We start from the raw sequence: 19,413 nt of genomic DNA on the forward strand, positions 1-19,413 counted from the left end.
TTAGAGAAATATATTGGGTGTGTATCATTATTGATCATATTGAGTACCAATTTGGCAGTTAGAAAGTGTTGAAATTGCGGTATGTTCCTTTTTCTTTCTTTAATTTCCTTTTTATGCCCTAGGCACTGTCTACCTTGGACTCTATCACTCTGATGTACCCTTTCTTTTACCGACCCATGTTTGAAGTGATAGAAGATGGCTGGCATTCTTTCCTTCCTGAACAAGAGTTTGAACTCTACTCTTCAGCTGTGAGTTAACTTTTCTGAGAGATCTATATGTAAATGAGAAATAACCCAGCACCTTACTTGTGAAAATGATCACTTCCTTTTGACAAGTAATACAGTGTTGTTGGCTTATCTATGCCTAAAAGAAATTTCTGGTAGTGATTAGTAATGCAACTTCTGCCATTCAGAGATTTGCGTAATTTATTTTCAATGCTGTAGCTCAAGTGATTTTTCCACTAGTGGATTTGCTGTATTCCAAATATTACTTCTTTAATTTTGAAAATGACATTGATAAAACATTAAGATCTTCATAAAGGTAATCCTGGCACGTTTGAATTAATTGTTGATTATTTTAAAAGTGTCTCCATAGATACAATTTTATATGTAGTAATTAGGGTCTGAGCTATCCCAAAGAAATCTGTTGAACCCACTGTGTACCTAAGACAGCATTAGAGAAACATAGATCACGTTTGTTTCTGTGGGATAATTTTTATGTTTTTAGAACTTGGGTTATTAAGACCATGTTACTAGAACCAGGTTTTCTTTCTCATTCTTCACTATTTTACTTCTTTCTTTTTCCATCACACCTATGTAAATGGACCCAGCGGGGGTGGGCGGGGCATGGGGATGAAGAAGTAGGGAGGGACCAGGGTGCTATGTGATTTAACGAATAAAGATGTTCATGGCAAGCAAAGTGTCAAAGGAACAAGAAGTTCACATTCTTATTTATGGGGCATTTTTGTGTAGTTTGTGGATAACTACCTGTATTTACACTTACATTTAGTGTTTTTATTGCATTACAAACTGCATAGTAAACATTCTTTAAAAAAAATTTTTTTTTAATGTTTTAATTTATCTTTGAGAGAAAGAGAAAGAGACAGAGAACAAGCGGGGGAGGGGCAGAGAGAGGGAGACACAGAATCCGAAGCACGCTCCAGGCTCTGAGCTGTCAGCACAGAGCCCGACGCAGTCCTTGAACTCGTGAGCTGTGAGATCATGACCTGACCGAAGTTGGACACCCAAACGACTGAGCCACCCAGGTGCCCGCATAGTAAACACTCTTAAATGCATGATGCTTTTCTGTTGTGTCAACTGCCACCTAATGGTTACCTTAGGGGAATCCTCAATTATTTCCTAGGTGGCAAATGGCTGTCACATGGTGGTCAGAAAGAGAGATGTCTGGATGATTTGCTTGGTTACCCAAAACTGTCCATACAGATGACCTGCCTGTGATTTATCTTAGAGATAGGTGCTGTGAGTGAACCAGTGTTATTCTACATTCTACAACTCAACATTCAAGTTAGTCTCCTATTCTTTGCAGAAATCTCCTGTTCGAAAAAACAACCATGATGTTGTTGTTTAGCCTCTGCTTGAACTCTTAGTGCAGGAGAATTCGCAAAAACACAATCGTGCCCCGTCTGGGGACAGCTCTTATGCTGAGCTGAGCTCTGTCTCCCTGTACACAGAGCCAATGTTTCTGATGCTACCTTGTGTTACTCAATTTATCTTATTCCTCTACCATGAACTGTTCCTCAAATTAAGAACTTTTATGTCCCCATGAAGTTTTCTTTTCTGTAGATTAAATGTCAGTATTTACCTCAACTTTTCTTCTAGTAACAGTGACCTCAGGTCCCCACACTGTCCTGGTTGCTCTTCCCAACAGGGCCTTCAGTTTGTCATTTATTCTCTTAAACATATGGTACCCATAACACTTGGTGTAGATTGGAACTATGACTGGTACTTTAAGGCAGCTTAAGTTTGAATCAGCATTTTTGAGAATTAAGTTACTAATGAAATAAGTGAAAATTCCTGCATCTCACATGTGTTACTAAGGGATCCTCCCTATGTTTCTGTTATTTTATTTACGTACTAATTTTTACTCAGATTCAATACTTCTCCTTGTAGACATTTTCTTTTTGGCTCAGCTAATTATTTAAGCACTTTGTATGTTTGAAGTTCCGGTATTTTCCTGCAAATTTTGTAATCCACAGATTTAATGAGAACATCTTCAATGCCTTGTTTGAGGTATTACTAGATTATGGAAATTTAAGATGAGCAAAGCATGGTTCCTTCCTTCCACTTGTTCAAAGTCTAGCAATTATTTAAGTAATCAAGTACAATAAAAATAAGTGCTGACAAAAGTATCCACAAGGCACAGGGAAAATGACATAATTAAATTTGTGTTACAGAAAATCAATTCTGAAGCAAAATGCCAAGAAACTGCTTAAGAGGCTACTGTAATAATATAAAGGTGGTTGGATATAGCACAGAAAGATTCAGAAAGTAGAATTAAAAGGCGTTGGTGGCCCACTTACTGGATGTGAAAAGGATGCTACCACTGAGATAGGAAAGGCAGAAAAAGAAATATGTGTAGAGGGAATGAGTTCAGTTTAGTTTGGGGCATGGCAATTTGAATGGCCTGTATGGTACATGTCATTGAATGTATACAAGAGATAGTCTAGAACTTACTTGAGGGATGTGTTAAAAATGAAAAACTGAGACTAACCAGCAAATACATTGTAGAAACCATGAGGAGAAACTGAGATTGCCTAAGGAGCATCTAAAGTAAAAAGGATGCTAAGGATTGAACCATTTAAGAGGTAAATGGAGGAAAAATCCAAGAAAAGAGCAAGTTTCACGTAGGAGGGAGTCAGCAGTGTGGACAGCTTCTTATTCATTGTTTATTTTCTCTTTCACGGCGTAGAATATAAGCTACTAGAATATTAACTTTACAAGGGCAGGAACAATGTCATTCTTGTTTTCTACTGTATTGCTAGCATATGATCAACGAAGAGTAAATATTTGTTGAGTGAATGAATGTAGGAATGTGTACTTATTCAGGATAGGGCAGAAGGACAGGAAAGCCTTCTATGTATCATTAAAAATCCTCTGCCAGGTTAGACATCTATCACTTAATATTCTTTGAGTAAGTTTTTTTTTTTTTTTTTTTTTACCATGTAAAGACTTTATAATATTAGCCAGTCCCTACTTCATTATTATGTCCAAAAGAAATGTGTGGTATTGAATTAGTAGTAAAACTAGCTATCAGGATATTGTGGGTTGCATCCCAGATATATTACTGGCTGCTTGACTTTCTGGGACTCCGATTCCATGTCTACAAAATGAAAGTATTGAACAAAGTGATCTCTAGAGTTCCTCCTATGTTAAGCATGCTTTTGATTCTAGGATATCATGAAAGATTATTTCAGGTACTTTGTTGAAGTACACATACACAGTATATGTGTACTCCCCCAATCTACCACTTTAGAAATTATATATAAAAAGGTGATGAGGTCCTCCTTTTGATTGAGTAGCTCCTATCTGACAAGACCTCCTGCAGAGATAGATGACAAACTATGAATAAAACACAAAAAACTGCCATCTGAAAGCTCTGGTAATTGAACAGAAAGCAGCATTATTTTGGAGGAATCAAAACATAGAGACAGTGAATGCCAGAGTGGGATTTCTATTTGGGTGGCTTTGTCCTCAGGTCAGCATAGTTGTGGCATTGATAATGTAGAACAGCTAACGTTCCAATAGAAACCCCACCTTCTTCTGGTGGGAGGAGCCGGGTGAATGGTTTGGGGCAACCAGAGAGCCAGAGAAGGGGAACCTTGATTTTGTGTGCAGCCTTGAACTTCGGGCTGATCTCGAACCTTGCTTGCGTGGGGTAGACTGAGATCAGTCAGAACCAAGATCTGAGCTGCCATGCACCTCAGGTGTGACAGAATTTGCAGTTTAAATCTAATGAAGTTATTTGCCTACTGAAACAAAAAACATGAACTCTCTTCAGAAGACTATAATAGAATGCAGGGTTTCCACAACATAACATTGACAATGTCCAGGATACAATCTAAAATTGAGCTAGGATATTATGACCCATTCTGAAGAAAAAAGTTGACAAGTACCAACCCCAAGATGGGTCATATGTTCAAATTATCACACAAAGACTAAAAAGCAGCTCTTAAAACTGTCCAATTTCTCAGAAAGGAAAATATGCTTAAAACCAAAGAAAAGACAGATAATATCAACAGAGAAATAGAAAATATTAATCTGAAATTAAAAATTCACTGGCTGAGCTAAAAAGTAGAGATGACAGAGGATAGAACCAATGAACTTGAAATTAGAGCAATAGAAATTATTTAGTAGAAAGAAGAGGGAGGGAAGAAGTTACACTAAAATAAGCAGAGCCTCAGAGATGTGGAACAATATCAAAATGCCTAGCATATGTGTAATTGGAGAATGAGAAGGAGAGACTAGAGAGAGTAAGGTAGAAAATATATTTAAAGAAATAATATTTAAAACTTTCCAAATTTGATGAATGAATATAAATTCAACAAGATTCAGCAAGCCCCAGACAGGATAAATTTGAAGAAAACCATGCATAGGCACATCATAGTCAAACCATCAAAAAACAATGGTGAAGAGATCTTGAAAGCTTCCAGGTAAGAACACCACATTACATACACAGAGACAACAATTTAAATGAGCATGGACTGTTGATCAGAAATCATGGCAACCAGAAGAGAAAACTATAAAGTGCTGAAAGGAACAAAACCTGCCAACCTTGAGCTGGCAACCTTGAGTTGCATGTGGTGAAAGTATCTTTCAAGAATGAAGGTGAGACATTTTCAGATTAAAAGGAAACTAAGAATTTGTTGCCAAGAAGACTTTACCATAAGAAATGTTAAGGGAACTTCTTCAGACTGAAGGGAAATAATACCAGAGGGAAACTTGAATATTTAGACTTATTGAAGAATATTGGAAATGCTAAATACCTAGGTAAATACAACAGGCTATTTTTTTTTTTCCTTTTTAATGTCTTTAACATATACGTGATTATTTGAATAAAGGTTACAGCTTGCCTCTGTGATGTTAATAGTGTGTGTAGATCTATTCTGTTTGGAAATTGTGGCTTTTACTAAAGGTGACTGCTATGGTGTGGCTGTTTGGGTAAATCTACTTGTACAATTTTAAGGTTTTTACATTTTATATAATGTGGGCAAATATTTAAGTTAAAGATATATATTGTAATACCTAGAGCAGGGTTTCTGAACTTTGGCACTATTGACATTTACACTAGATAATTCTTTGCCGTGAGAATGTGTCCTGTGCCTTGTAGGATGTTTGACAGCATCTTTGGCACCACTAGATGCCAGTGGGATTCTTTTCACCCCACCTATAGTTGTCTCCACACATTGACGAATGTTATTCCTTGGCAAAATCACCCCTGGGTGAGAACCACTGTCCTAGAACAATCCCTTTTTAAAAAATGTGAAGAGGTGTAATTTAAAAAGCTAATACGTACATCGAAATGCAATTCTAAAAAGTATTTAAATCTAACAGAAAGTGGGAAAGAAAAAATAGCAATAGAAACTGAAGGGACAAACAAATAAATGTTAGTCTAAATTCCAGCCATATCAACAACTATTTTAGTATTAATGAGCTAAACACTCTGATCGAAAGATGAAGATTGTCAAAGTGAATTAAAGAAAAAAATGAATTAAAGATCTAAACATAAGCCATGTAGAAAAGATGCATTTTGAATATGAAGACATAGGTTGAAAATAAATAAATGGGAAAACATGCCATGGATAAAAAAGCAGAAGTAGCTGCATTAACTCCAGATTAAAAAAAAAAAATACTCCAAGACACAAAATATCAAATAAAGAGGGTCATTCCATAATAATAAAATTTTGAAGATAAAACTATATATAGCAAACATTGATGGAAGTTATGAGTAGTTCTGTGATCATGGTATGAGATTATTAACACTGTCCTCTCAGCAATTAATAGAACAGCTAGACTAAAACAAAAACAACTAGACAACAACAAAACAAGACATGGAAGATCTGAACAACACTATCTGATATTTATAGAATGCCACTCCTAACTTCTGTACAATATATACAGTATTCAAGAGTACATGGTATGTTCCCCAGGAGAGACTGTATGCAAGGCAATTAAATAAATTTCAGTATTAGAAAAATTGAAACTGTACAATGTGTAATATCTGACCACAAAGGAATTAAATTAGAAATCAATAACACTAAGGTATTTAGGAATACCCAGAATATTTCTAAATTAAACAAAATACTTGTAAATAATCCATGTGTTAAAAATGAAATCATAAGGGAGATTAGAAAATATTTTGAACTGAATTATAAAAATGCAACATCATAATTTGTGGAATACGGCTAAAGTTTAAAGAGAAACTTATGGCTTTAAATGCTTAGATTAAAAAAAAGAAGAAAAGGTCTAAAATCACCAAATTAGGCTAGGGGGAAAAAAAAAAGCAAAGTAACTAGAAAGAATGAAATCATAAAAATAAGATCAGAAATCGATAAAATACTCATAAGCAAGTTTAGTAAGGGTGATCAATATAAATATACCCACAATATAAATATACCCAAACTAAATTATTGGCAACAAGCAATCTGAAAATGAATAAAACACTTGGGAATAAATTTAACAAAATAGGTACAGATTCTGTACACTGGAAAACACAAAACATTGCTGAGAAGTTAAAGGATATCTAAATAAATGGAGAGATACACCATGTTCATGGATTAGAAGACCATAGGGTTAAGATCAGTAGTGGGCTGACTTACATAGTGGACCACGAAGTAAATATTTTAGGCTCTGTCGGTCATGCAGTAAGTCGGAGAGAAAAGAGAAACTACATATATGGTGTAATAAAATTAGAATAGAAAAAAATTGGATAGAGTTAGACATCTATTCATGATAAAAGCTCTTAGCAGAATTGGATTTGAAGGGCATTTATATAATCTGATAAATGCTGTCTGATAAGTCTGATAAAGCTACCCAAAACAAAAACATACAAAAAAGCAAGTCTTTTATCATTCTCTTTAAGTTCAAGACTGAGACAAGTTTGTCCACCACCACTACTTGCTGGTTCATTAAGACAAGAAGGAAAAATAAAAGATACAAAGATTGAAATGAAAGAAGCAAGACTGTCATTGTTACTTATGTTTGTCTACACAGGAAACTGAAAGTCTTGAGATTGTGAGCATTTCTGTATACCAACCACAGTTTTGAAAAACATATAACTAAAATGCAACAAAAATATAAGGTTTCTAGGAATATATCGAAGAAAAGTTAGGCAAGGCTTTTATTGAGAGAATTGTACAACTTTGTTGAAAAAATTAAGTAAGCTTTAAAAAGGTGAGAGACACTATGCTCATGGACAGGGAGCTAGAATATTTTAAGGATGTCTTTAAATGAATCCATAAAATCAGTGCAGTCTTACTAAAACCACAATGGGTTTTTACATGAAATTAGATAAAAGTTGCACAGAGAAGCTCAGGTACTCTTGAAGAACAACAAAGAGGGAGGAGGAGACTTAGCCTACTAAATATCAAGTTTATTCTAAAAGCTATGGGACTTACTACAATAAACCAGTGGGACAGAATAGCAAACCTTCTACGTATGGGAACTTAATATATGCCAGAAGTGGCATTGCAGGTCAATGGATGATCATACCATTCTCCAGAGTAGGAAATCAGTAAGTAATGTCTAATAGTGAAATTCAAGAAGTAACAGTATAATCACATTATTTAGAAATTTGGATGTAGGGCGCTTGGGTGGCTCAGTCAGTTAAGCTTCCGACTTGGGCTCAGGTCATGACCTCAGGGTTGGTGGGTTCAAGCCCCACGTTGGGCTCTGTGCTGACAGCTCAAAACCTGGAGCCTGCTTTGGATTCTGTGTCTCCCTCTCTCTCTGCGCCTCCTCCACATGTGCTCCATCTCTGTCTCTGTCTCTCTCTCAAAAATAAAACATTAAAAAAAATTTTAAAAAAATCTTGGATGTAAACGCTAGAAATAAAAAGTTATAAGAGTTGAAAATGATTACCTCTGGGGAAAGGGAATTACGAGATGGAGGTGAACAGGAAACAGGTAAATTCCTTTTTTCTTTTTTTAAATAATGAATTTTTTAGAAACTGTCTTTAAAATTGGTAAGAGAATAACATGGAAAAGTGTAAGTGGTTTAATTAAAAAATATATTGTATCTTGTAAAAAGGTTTTTAAAAAAATTCTCTTTTCCTATAGTATGTTGAATATGCTTCAATTTTATCTTCCTGGTACTGCACCACTTGGCCAGTATGTCAAGCCAAATCTGATTTATCGGAATGTATCAAAATTTGCATACTCATAACTTTATTTTTTTAACTGTAAAAAGTTTTTTTTACTGTCTTCAAGTGGTTTTTATTTTTGATGTTTAAAATAAGTTGTCATTTGATAATCTTATATTGTGTACTCTTAGTCCTCAGTATATTGAGTTAGAAATTATTTCATTGATTCCTAAGTATAATTTTTTTTAGCATTAAGTGGTTATTGTTTTAAGAAAGATATCACCAGTCTTTCTACATTTTTAAATAACAGAAGGGAACGAGGGATTTGATGTAGGTAGTAGCTCTATTGTTATCATCTGGCTAAGCATTATCTAGGATATTACAGTCTTCCTGTTGCTGTACTTAAGAATACCAAAAATAAAGTTAAATGCTCCCCCAAAAAGGATGAATGGGATGATATTGGCCTTGATAGCATGGATATGCTTAAATATATATTACTTGGAGAAGAGGCGACTACAGGGGAAACAACTGTCTTTCACATATTTAATAGGATGCCATGTGAAATAGGAAACTGGGACTGAAGCCATGTAAAAACAATAGAGGAAGTTACAGAGCCACATTTGCCCAAAATAAGGAAGCACTTTCTAGGAATGGAGAATACCTAGCAATGTAGGAAACAGACTCTGAAGAATAGAACTCCTTTAAGTATGGGTTGGGTATCCTTATATTAAATTCCCGAGAGATGGCTTCTTCATTGTATGAAAATTGATCTCTAAGGTCCTTTAAAATTTTCAGATTGTTTTGTAACATTGAGATACTTGCTTAGCTTTGAAGTATTTTGTGTTTTCCAGACCAGTGAATGGAGGTTAAGCTATGTCAATAAGGAATTTGCTGTCTGTCCTTCTTACCCGCCAATTGTCATAGTGCCCAAATCCATCGATGATGAAGCTCTTCGGAAGGTAGCTACATTTCGGCATGGAGGACGCTTCCCAGTACTCAGCTATTATCATAAGAAAAATGGAATGGTAAGTATACAGTATTGTTGCTTGATCTGTGAATGCCTTGGTTTGCAGATCTTTCCTTAGAAATGTTCCACTTTCTGTGTACTTGTTCATTGATGCGATTAGTCTCCCTTGCCAGAACTTCCTTCTTTTAAACATTAGGGAATCAGGAGTAGGGTGTTTTCCGTGATTAGGATATGACTTTGAATTCTTCTCATGATGCTGCTCAAAATTAGAAAGGCCAGACAGGTGGGGCGCTTGGGTGGCTCAGTCGGTTAAGCGTCCGACTTCAGCTCAGGTCATGATCTCGCAGTCCGTGAGGTTGAGCTCCGCATCAGGCTCTGTGCTAACAGCTTGGATCCTGGAGCCTGCTTCGGATTCTGTGTCTCCTTCTCTGTCTGGCCCTCCTCTGCTCTCTCTCTCTCAAAAATAAATAAATATTAAAAAAAAAAAAAAAAAAAAAGACCAGGCAGGTTTATCTTAAGGACTCAGTACTAAGGGAACTAATGTTTATTTGATACTTAAAATAACACTGTTAGGTAGAAAAATAAATTTCTCTGACCAGAATAATGGTAGAATTCTTTTTTTAAATTATTCTTACCCAAATTTCCCTGTAAAAAGTAAATTGAGCAGACATTTTTATTTTCAAAAAGGAGAAGAATGACACGTTATTAGTTACAATTTAAGTAAACACAGGAGTCAGTAATTGAATAGTGCTTGCTGTATGTATGTTTCCTAAATATTTTCTAAATCTGTTTCTGTCCTCTTATTTTCTCTCAGTCAATAAACTCAGCTTCTCATTTTGAAACCAATTGTAAAATAGTGGATAAGTTATGGTCATTTTCCGTTGCCTTTTTTCCCCTGGATAATAAGTCAAGCATGGATATTTAGGGTAAAAAATTTTCCAAAAAATTTGCTACTTTGGCATCAGATCATCTATCCCATTTGCATAGTAATATTTCTGTTTGTTAGAGAGTTCATTACAAAGCATTTTAAAAAGGGATATTAAATATACTATATGTCCATTTACATGGTTAGTGCAGTCTGGGAGTTAGCCATTGTCATCCTCTGGATGACCTTTCTTGATCATATTAAATTTCAAGGTAGTTAAGATAACAGCATATATTATGGGGAGAAAGTGAAATAACTCTAAACCATTCACCAAGGAAGAGATCTGTATAATATTAATTTCTTGAGAAAATGAACGGTTTCAAAATCAAACCTTTCAAAATATATAGTTGATGGTCTTTGGAAATAAGTTTCTAAATCCTGAAATACTGAACAGGGTGAAAGAGGGTAACAGGAGAATAAATAATAGACAAGCAGCTATAAAGATATTAAAAATGATTCCCCAAACACAAATAGTACATAAACTTTATTTTACCATTGGTGGCTTTTCTCTTTATAGTTTTTCTCTCTTTATAGTTCTTTCTTTTTTTATTTTTATTTTAGAGAGAGAGAGCATGAGAGGGGAGAGGGGTTGGGGACAGGGGGGAGAGAGAGAATGAATGTGAATGAATCCCAAGCAGGCTCCACACTCAGCGCAGAGCCTGATGCAGGGCTTAATCCCATGACCCTGTATCATGACCTGAGCTAAAATCAAGAGTTGGTTGCCAAACCTACTGAGCCACACAACCGCCCCTCTTTTTCTTCTTCTTCTTCTTCTTATTTTAGAGAGAGAGAGAGAGAGTACACTTGAGCTGGGGAGAGGGGCAGAGGGGGAGAAAGAGACAGAGAGAGAGAGAGAGAGAGAGAGAGAGAGAGGGGGGGGGGGAGGGAGGGAGAGAGGGAGGGAGAGGGAGAGAGAATCCCAAGTAGAGCATGCTGAGCATGGAGCCTGATGCAGGGCTTGATCCTATGACCCTGGGACCATGACCTGAGCCAAAATCAAAAGAGTTGGACGCTCAACTGACTGAGCCACCCAGGTACCCCATCTCTTTATAATTCTTGATTAAAGCTGCCAACCCTCTTTATGTAGTTGAAGCAAAAGTTTACTGGCACATAGGCCATTATTATTATCTCTGTTACAGGGCCACCACGTCCAGTAAACAATTTACTAACTAAACAAATTGTGATAATTGATCTTTTTAGCAACTGTAATTTATTATGTGGAAGTATTTTGAGAAGTAGGAAGAAAAATTGTGTTAAAGTGCAAGGCTTATTTTTGTTTTAGTTATTAACTATTGCAAATATGTGGAAATACTTATTTGTTTTACAATCATATTCATCTTCAAAGTGCCACACAATTGTTTTTGAGATACTCTTAATCTAGCTAATTTATTTCTATTTTCAGAAACTTTCAAAGCAGCTACTCTTAAATTTTAAACTGCATCGTGCTTCTAGGTAATCATGCGAAGCGGTCAGCCACTCACTGGCACAAATGGAAAAAGGTGCAAAGAAGATGAAAAGCTGATAAATGCTACCCTCAGGGCAGGGAAGCGTGGCTACATCATTGACACACGGTCTTTAAATGTAGCTCAGCAAGCTAGAGCCAAAGGCGGCGGCTTTGAACAAGAAGCCCATTATCCCCAGTGGAGGCGGATTCATAAGTCCATTGAGAGGTAACAGACTCTGGAGACAGTAGTAGGCTCTTATTTGAAGCGAATTAGAATGGGTGAGCCCTTAGCTGCAAAAATCACAAGTTCTCAAATGAACCTATGCATTAACTTAGAGTCAGAAATCGGCTGGATCTCCTGTCGCGTTTTATAAGATAAGCAGGAAACTTATCTTGGATGCCCACAGCTGACTTTTAGTCAGGTAGCATGCTTTCTCTCTCTCTCTTTTTTTTTTAATGCTTTATTTATTTATTTATTTTTATTTTATTTATTTATTTTTTAAATTTACATCCAGCATGCTTCCTCTTAAGTTAACTCTGAAATTTCATCTCCGCAAGGTCAGAGGTCTGCTCCTCTCCTTGTAAGATCAGTGGTCATCAAACTTACTGAACAGATACGCCACGGATAAGTATATTTTTCTAAGTTAGAAGACTAGACACTTTCCCCCACATCCACCTATTCTCCCACCCTGTTTCCTCCACCTACATCTTGTTTATGCCTACAATTAGAGGTTTATAGGGACTTCTGGAAGGGTGGGTGGGAGTTGGAGCTAATAAAACAGTGGGGTCTGAGCTGGCCCTGGGCATCCTTGCTAAAGGTACTGGGTATCCAGTGTTGGATCTGTGGAAATAGGATTGCAGATGTCAGTGGTGCGGCCTCGTGACTTCTTACAAAATGCGGTGTTCTGGCCCACTCCCCAGTCAGGTAATTTAGCTATGTAAACTGGGTTTAATCTGTTCAGGTGAGGAATGGTTTACCATGACAGGCATTTTAAGTATCTTGGCTGCCATGTTTACATATTATTTTTTCAGTGTTTAATCATCAAGTTATTGTGTAGTAAGGTAAATATTTTTATACCATTTTGAGCTACTTTTCCTCTTGGATATATTGGAGGTTGAAGTTTTGGTTGGTTTCTCTCTTCATCAGTGTGTTTTCTATTTTCTTTTTACTTTTTCTTATTTTTTAAAGGTATCACATTCTTCAGGAGAGCTTAATCAAACTCGTGGAAGCTTGTAATGACCAAACACATAACATGGACAGATGGCTCAGTAAATTGGAGGCTTCTAACTGGCTGACTCACATCAAAGAGATTCTTACAACTGCCTGTCTAGCGGCTCAGTGTATCGACAGGTAGAGTGTATTTCGGTGTTCTGAAATGGGACATGCAGCGCTAACTAGACTTCGCTTTTATCCAGACATGTGTTTATCTATTGTGTTAAAAGTTTGTGTCTAGTCTCTATTCTATGTTGAGATCATTGCATAAATTACTGTATAAGGTGGTCAATGCCATTCAGTGCTATCAATGAAGTGTGTGCATAGAGTCTGGCATTTAATTGGTGATTAATGTTTGTTGAACAAATATGAACCACAGGCACACATCTTCAAGGACACAAAGTTTTTAAATACTAAAGGAACTTTTTTTTCTATAAAATACTTGAATTGTGAATCTACCTATTTTCCTTTGCTTAAACTGTGAACAAGAATGAAAAGAAGTTTTCTTATTTGTTCTCAGAGGGCCAGGCTTGCCTTCTTACTTTCGAAATATCAATGAGAGGAAACATGTAATTTTGTTACACGGTAAAATGATTCTTTCTAATCTCTCAGATATCTTATTACAAAGTACTTGATACGTGCCATTATAATAGGATCTCAAGTTGAGAAAACCCAATGGCAGTGACGTAAAGTATATGAAGTGATTTTAGTTTATTCATTCAGCTGAAGGTTGCTAATCCTTGAGACTTGAAGCAGAGGACTTGAACAGAGAACTGGTATAAGTTGTTGCAGAAGCTTAGAATGCCCCTTTTAAGAAGGGGGGATTCTTCTGAGACAATAGGTAGGTGTAAGTATTGCCACTACATAGTTGGATGACACTTTTCCTTGAAACTGTAATTTGTCTTATTGCTGCTTCCAAATTAGGGAAATAGACATATGTAATTTTTTTTTGTGGTTAGTGAGAAATTGGTAATAGAATGGGTTGCTTAAGGTCATGTGGTAAATTAGTGACAACACCAGAAATGGGTAGAGATTTTTGGTCTGGATTCTCAGGCTGTCACTAGTTTTTTGTTTTAGGCAAAGCTCAAAGCTCATTTATCTAACGAAATATGGGGGTTAAAGAAGAGGTTCTACGGCAGACAAATCAATACTACAGAATGATGAGGTGTTGATATTAAAGGTTCTGTTTCTTTTTAACCCAAGTTAAAAAGATTTCCCCTTACATGATGAGTACAGAACTTCTGTTTTCTTATGAACCATAAATTGTAATAAACATTTCTCACCGTGTTGTCCAAATTTGCAGCCATAATAATGGGATGCTGCAGATTAAGGGAACCTAGGTGCAGAACAGTATTTGCTATCTCCACCTTTGTTTAGAGTCAGCTGGCCACCTTAAACAAGGACTTCCACATTCTTAACAAGAGTTGAAGGTTTTGGTTTATTTTGCCATGATTGAGTTACCTTTTCTGATATTAGGCTTATTATTTATACCTCCATAAAAGTCTGCTCTTATAATTAACTGCTCAAAATGCAAAAATAGACCTTAAATTAATTGAATTGAATTTAAAATACGCCACAGATAACTAAGATATATAGATTCAATATATACATCAGAAGCCTTAAACTATTTACTCATACCGTTCTACCCAGTCATGAGATTTCATTCTTAGAATAAGGTTGTTAACCTAACCAGGGACCTTTATTTTCAAATTAAGAACTCTCAAATGATCCAGCAAAAGACAAAAAGCTAAGTATGTCATCTGTAGTGTAACAAAAATTGACAATGACCTAAATGTCTAATTCTCAGACATTTCAGCAAATTATAGTTGATCACCTAATAGAGTATTATATAACCATGAATACAATACTTCTAAAGGTGGTATAGAAACATGGGAAAATGTTTATAATAAAAGTGGAAATAGTAAGAAATTACCTTATGTTATAGCTATGTAAAGTATATATGTATGTGGGAAAAGAATTAATAGTAACCAAACTGGAGACTCTTCTGGGAAATTTTATTCACTGTCATTTCAAGATAAGAGGTAGAAGGGGAGAGGAAAAAATGTAGTTAGTTTAGTTTTTAGTGTTTCCTTCCACTCTCTTTAGAATATTGGGCCCCAGACTCCTCCTAAATATTGTGGTATAATAGTATCATTGCCACTGAGTTTCTAGATTGAAAGTTTTATGTTTTGTTTTATGTATCTTGTTTTCATGTTTCTAAAAATGCGGTTTAGGACTTGTTTCCTAGATTCATTATGTTACAGTTTATGAAGGCATCCTTACAGTCAGCTGAGGTGGAAAGATAGAATCAAGGTCAGAGAGATACAGAAAAATAACTTTAAGTGTGTGTTCCTAGGTGTGATGAGAAAAGGCTTTAGTTAACTTAATAGGCAGAAAAGATAAGTGCTTACTGTGCATGATAAGGACTGCTTTTGGGTTTTGTAAAGGGAGGAAAAATTCAACTAAAAACTTTTGTGAAATTTGTTGTAAGTTAAAGAGGTTCTTGCCATGTGAAATTTGGAACTTATAGTTTTATTTATTTATTTCTCCTAAGAGAAGCTCTCTTCATTTGCCTTACTTAGACTCTCAACCCTGCTGGACAGAGCAGAATGTATGAGTTTGAAATACTGTACTCAGTAAATGTTTATTATTAACAGAGTTGACTGACCATGTTGGGAGTATCCCATTTGTACTCTGGATTTTCCTATCAGGGAAGGGGCATCCATATTGATTCATGGAACAGAAGGAACTGATTCCACACTTCAGGTTACCTCCCTGGCCCAGATCATCTTGGAACCGAGAAGCAGGACTATCCGTGGTTTTGAGGCCCTGATAGAAAGAGAGTGGCTGCAGGTGAGAAACACTGTTTGATGTGCACAGGAACTGCTAATAATAATGGGTGTGATCCTAGTTGTAGGACAGACATAATGTATGAAGTTTTGATTAAAATGTTTACATTATATGTTTAGTTTTCTGGAGGCAAATAATCTGTCTTCCTCTCAGTAAATGTTTATAATCTTTACTGCCTCTCAATTTTGTACCTGTCTTTGCTTATATTGCTCATTTGGCATTTTATTCCCTTAACAAGCTCTCACTAGTTGTACTTTGTTACCTACAAGGGAAAGAACAAAGAGCGTAAAACGTAGTCTCTGTCTTGCAGAGCTTAATTTTGCTAGAGATAAAAAACATAAAGCAGGAAAGGGATTCGGGGATTTGTAATTATAAGACGTGTGCTTTAGTGCTTTCTGCCTTTTGCTTGTCTGGTTCCCCTCTATCCTCTTGCCCAACCAGGTGAAATCCTTCTCATGCTTTAAGATACAGCTAAATGTCACTGCTGTCCTGAAGTCTTGGGACCTTTAAAATTCATCCATTGTCTTCATGATTCGTTTCCTAGACCCAAATAAAGTGATTCCTTTGAGGTCAGGGAATCATGTGCAGCTGCTCTATTATCCCTAGGACACGATGCAGTCCTATCACATAATGCTGAATGACAACTGAAAGAAAGTTCTCATGAAATAGATTGAAACCTCCAAGTCAGAGATTAACTTATAAATGTATATACACTGTGTAACTTAGCAAATAATTGTGATTGAGAACAGATGTTTAGATATATCTTGAAAGTGGAAGTATCTCTGGAGAAAAATCTTTTCTGGACCTTCTAGTTAAAATTCAGGTTTGTTGCGTGTTAATGCTGTTATGGATACCTTGTCTATCTTGCCTGACAACTGATTTTTATCTCTGTTCAAACCAGACCATCCCAAATATTTGGCAAAAATCTATTCAGCCACATTCCTCATGATGCATAGCAAACAAATAAAATGAATGTGACTTACTTACTCATATATTACCATTTTAATGAGTATCGAAGTACCATTAGCCACTAGAAAATGCTGATGTCATTATCTTTGTCTGGTAAAGTAGTATAAGGATCCAAAGATAAAGCAAGTTTGTGAAATACCTAGAAGGGTGTCATTTGGGACAAGGTCAGTACTCAGGTTCTGGGTGGGCCAGAGAGCCAAATGATTCTTGAATTTCCTTTAGTCAGTACATGTCAGACTCCTCCAATTCTTTTTGAGAGAAGAGGGGAACTAGGGACAATTTTTATCTCTAATATAAAAGTATTCATAAATATCTCTTCACGACACTAACTTTTTTCCCATATGTAATTAAAAATTGAATATCAGGAGTGACTTTACAAAGTTTGTGAGAGCCCCAGATTTATTTCCATTTAGTGGTGAGGCTTACGTAGCTTACAACAATCTGCAGTGCTTTGGACAGATAAAACGTGATAGCTGTCTTTTGTTTTGTACTTGAAGACCTTACATTCTTTGACTTTGCTACAAATTACACAGACCTAGAAAATTTTATTTTATGAAGTTCACCAAGGATAATTGCAGTTCTTATGGTTATGCCGTAACTGCATGGCCTTGTTACATGTTTGGAAGTTGTGTTTCTTTCCTTAGATGCTAAAAATTGTTTTAAGCCAAGAAATCATTAATGTAAACAGCAGCCATCCAAATTACATGATGTTCCATTTAATAAGTTTTGTTGTAACTGTGTGAAATATGTTAATAGAATGTGCTGTAATGTGATCTCAGTAGGCTATGACTGTCACCTTTCCATCTTCTGTCTTAGGCTGGTCACCCATTTCAGCAGCGCTGTGCACAGTCAGCCTATTGTAATAGTAAGCAGAAGTGGGAGTCACCTGTATTTCTTCTCTTCTTGGACTGTGTGTGGCAGATACTTCGTCAATTTCCTTGTTCTTTTGAATTTAATGAGAATTTTCTCATCATGCTCTTTGAGCATGCATATGCCTCACAGTTTGGAACATTTCTCGGCAACAATGAAAGTGAAAGGTGAGTACACTGTTTACATGGGATGGGGGCCATTTTGTTTGTAATTGTTTGATCACCTCCTAAAAGAGACCAGGATTTGGTTCCATATTAATGTTATTTGTAAGATGCTAGAGGTTACAATTAGTATAGGTAGATTACATAATGTGTGTTCTTATTATGAGCCTATCACATGCTAGGTGAGAACATGTCCTAGATTTTGTTCTGTTAGATTAAAATTAGTCTACATACTGATTTAAAAGCTTTGAGTAAATTCAGCAACCATTTTAAATGTTAATTTCCTTATCTAAGATCATGGTAATCTTATATCTGGAAGAGGCCCCTCCATCCAATTTTATAGATTAGGACGGTATCCAAAAAGTTAAATGACGCAGCCAGTTGGTCACCAGTAGTAGGGCTAGGATACAGGTCTTCTACTCCTGCTCCAGACTTTCTTTATTACACCTGGAAACTGCCCTCAGGCCCAGAGTGACAGTCTCACTTCACAGCCTACACTCTGTCAAGTTCATAGGTTTATTTAGAAGATTCATATCAGAATGATCTTTAAAGGTGATCAACTGGTAATTTCAGTTGGGTACAGTCAAAAGGCTTTCTCTTTTTTCTGTTGTCATTCTAGCTAAAGAGACAGTTTTGTTGATCTTTTCAGAGAACTGACTTTTGGTTTCATTGATGCTCTCTATTATCTGTTTATTTTCTGTTTTGTCCATCTACTCTCTACTGTTCATTTTTTTCTTTCTGCTAGCACTGGTTTAGTTTCCCCTATTTTTCTAGTTCCTTAAGATATAAAGTTATCGATTTAAAAGTTTTGGCGGCGCCTGGGTGGCTCAGCTGGTTAAGCCTCCACCTTTGGCTCAGGTCATGCTCTCATGGTTCATGTGTTTGAGCCCCATGTCGGGCTCTGTACTGACAGCTCAGAGCCTGGAGCTTGCTTTGGATTCTGTGTCTCTCTCTGTCTGCCCCTCCCCGCTTGCACTCTGTCTCTTTCTCTGTCTCTCAAAAATAAAAAAAACAGACACTAAAAAAAAATTTAAGTTTTTGATTTGAGGTATTTGTTCTTTTTTAATAGAGGTTTTTACTGCTATAAATATCCATCCGAGCACTGCTTTTCACTGGGTCCCCATACGTTGTGTTAGCACGTTGTGTTTTTCTTTTCATTCATCTGTTAAGTGTTTTCTAATTTCTCTTGTGATTTCTTCTTTAACCCATTGGTTGTTTAAAATTGCTTTATATAATACCACATGTTTATGAATTTTCCATTTTTTCTTATGTTATTGATTTCTAATTTCATGCTGTTGGAGAAGATACTTAGCTGGCTTTTAAACTTTTAAAATTTATTGAGATTTATTTTGTGGACTAACGTGATATATCCTGAAGAATGTTTTATGTACACTTGAGAAAAATGTGTACTCTGATGTTGTTGAGCAGAGTATTATATATTTGTTTTACATTTTATTCAAATCCTGTTATTTCCTTATTGATCTTCTGTCTAGTTCTATACATTATCAAAAGTGGGATATTGAAGTCCTCCACTATATTGTAGAACTATCTATTTCTCTCTTCCATTACATCAGTTTTTGCTTCATATATTTTGTGGCTCTGGTGCAAAGTGCCATAAATGATATGTTTGTAATTATTTTATCTTCTTCATGGATTGACTCTCTTCCCAGTTTATAATGTCCTGCTTTGTCTCTTGTA

General features: G+C 36.0%; 1 protein-coding gene across 1 annotated transcript in view; it reads left to right on the plus strand.

Annotated features, from left to right (window-relative positions):
- The window catches only part of MTMR9 (myotubularin related protein 9), a 53,487-nt gene that overhangs the window by 18,316 nt on the left and 15,758 nt on the right, over positions 1 to 19,413 (plus strand). Inside the window, exons 3-8 of the mRNA XM_047856989.1 lie at positions 123 to 248; positions 9,168 to 9,341; positions 11,661 to 11,878; positions 12,842 to 13,003; positions 15,577 to 15,718; positions 17,501 to 17,721. Of these exons, the coding sequence (XP_047712945.1) occupies positions 123 to 248; positions 9,168 to 9,341; positions 11,661 to 11,878; positions 12,842 to 13,003; positions 15,577 to 15,718; positions 17,501 to 17,721 (1,043 nt within the window). The remainder of the gene's footprint in view (positions 1 to 122; positions 249 to 9,167; positions 9,342 to 11,660; positions 11,879 to 12,841; positions 13,004 to 15,576; positions 15,719 to 17,500; positions 17,722 to 19,413) is intronic.

This window comes from Prionailurus viverrinus, chromosome B1 (genome assembly GCF_022837055.1).
Source record: "Prionailurus viverrinus isolate Anna chromosome B1, UM_Priviv_1.0, whole genome shotgun sequence".
In the NCBI taxonomy this organism is placed as follows: Eukaryota; Metazoa; Chordata; class Mammalia; order Carnivora; family Felidae; genus Prionailurus; species Prionailurus viverrinus.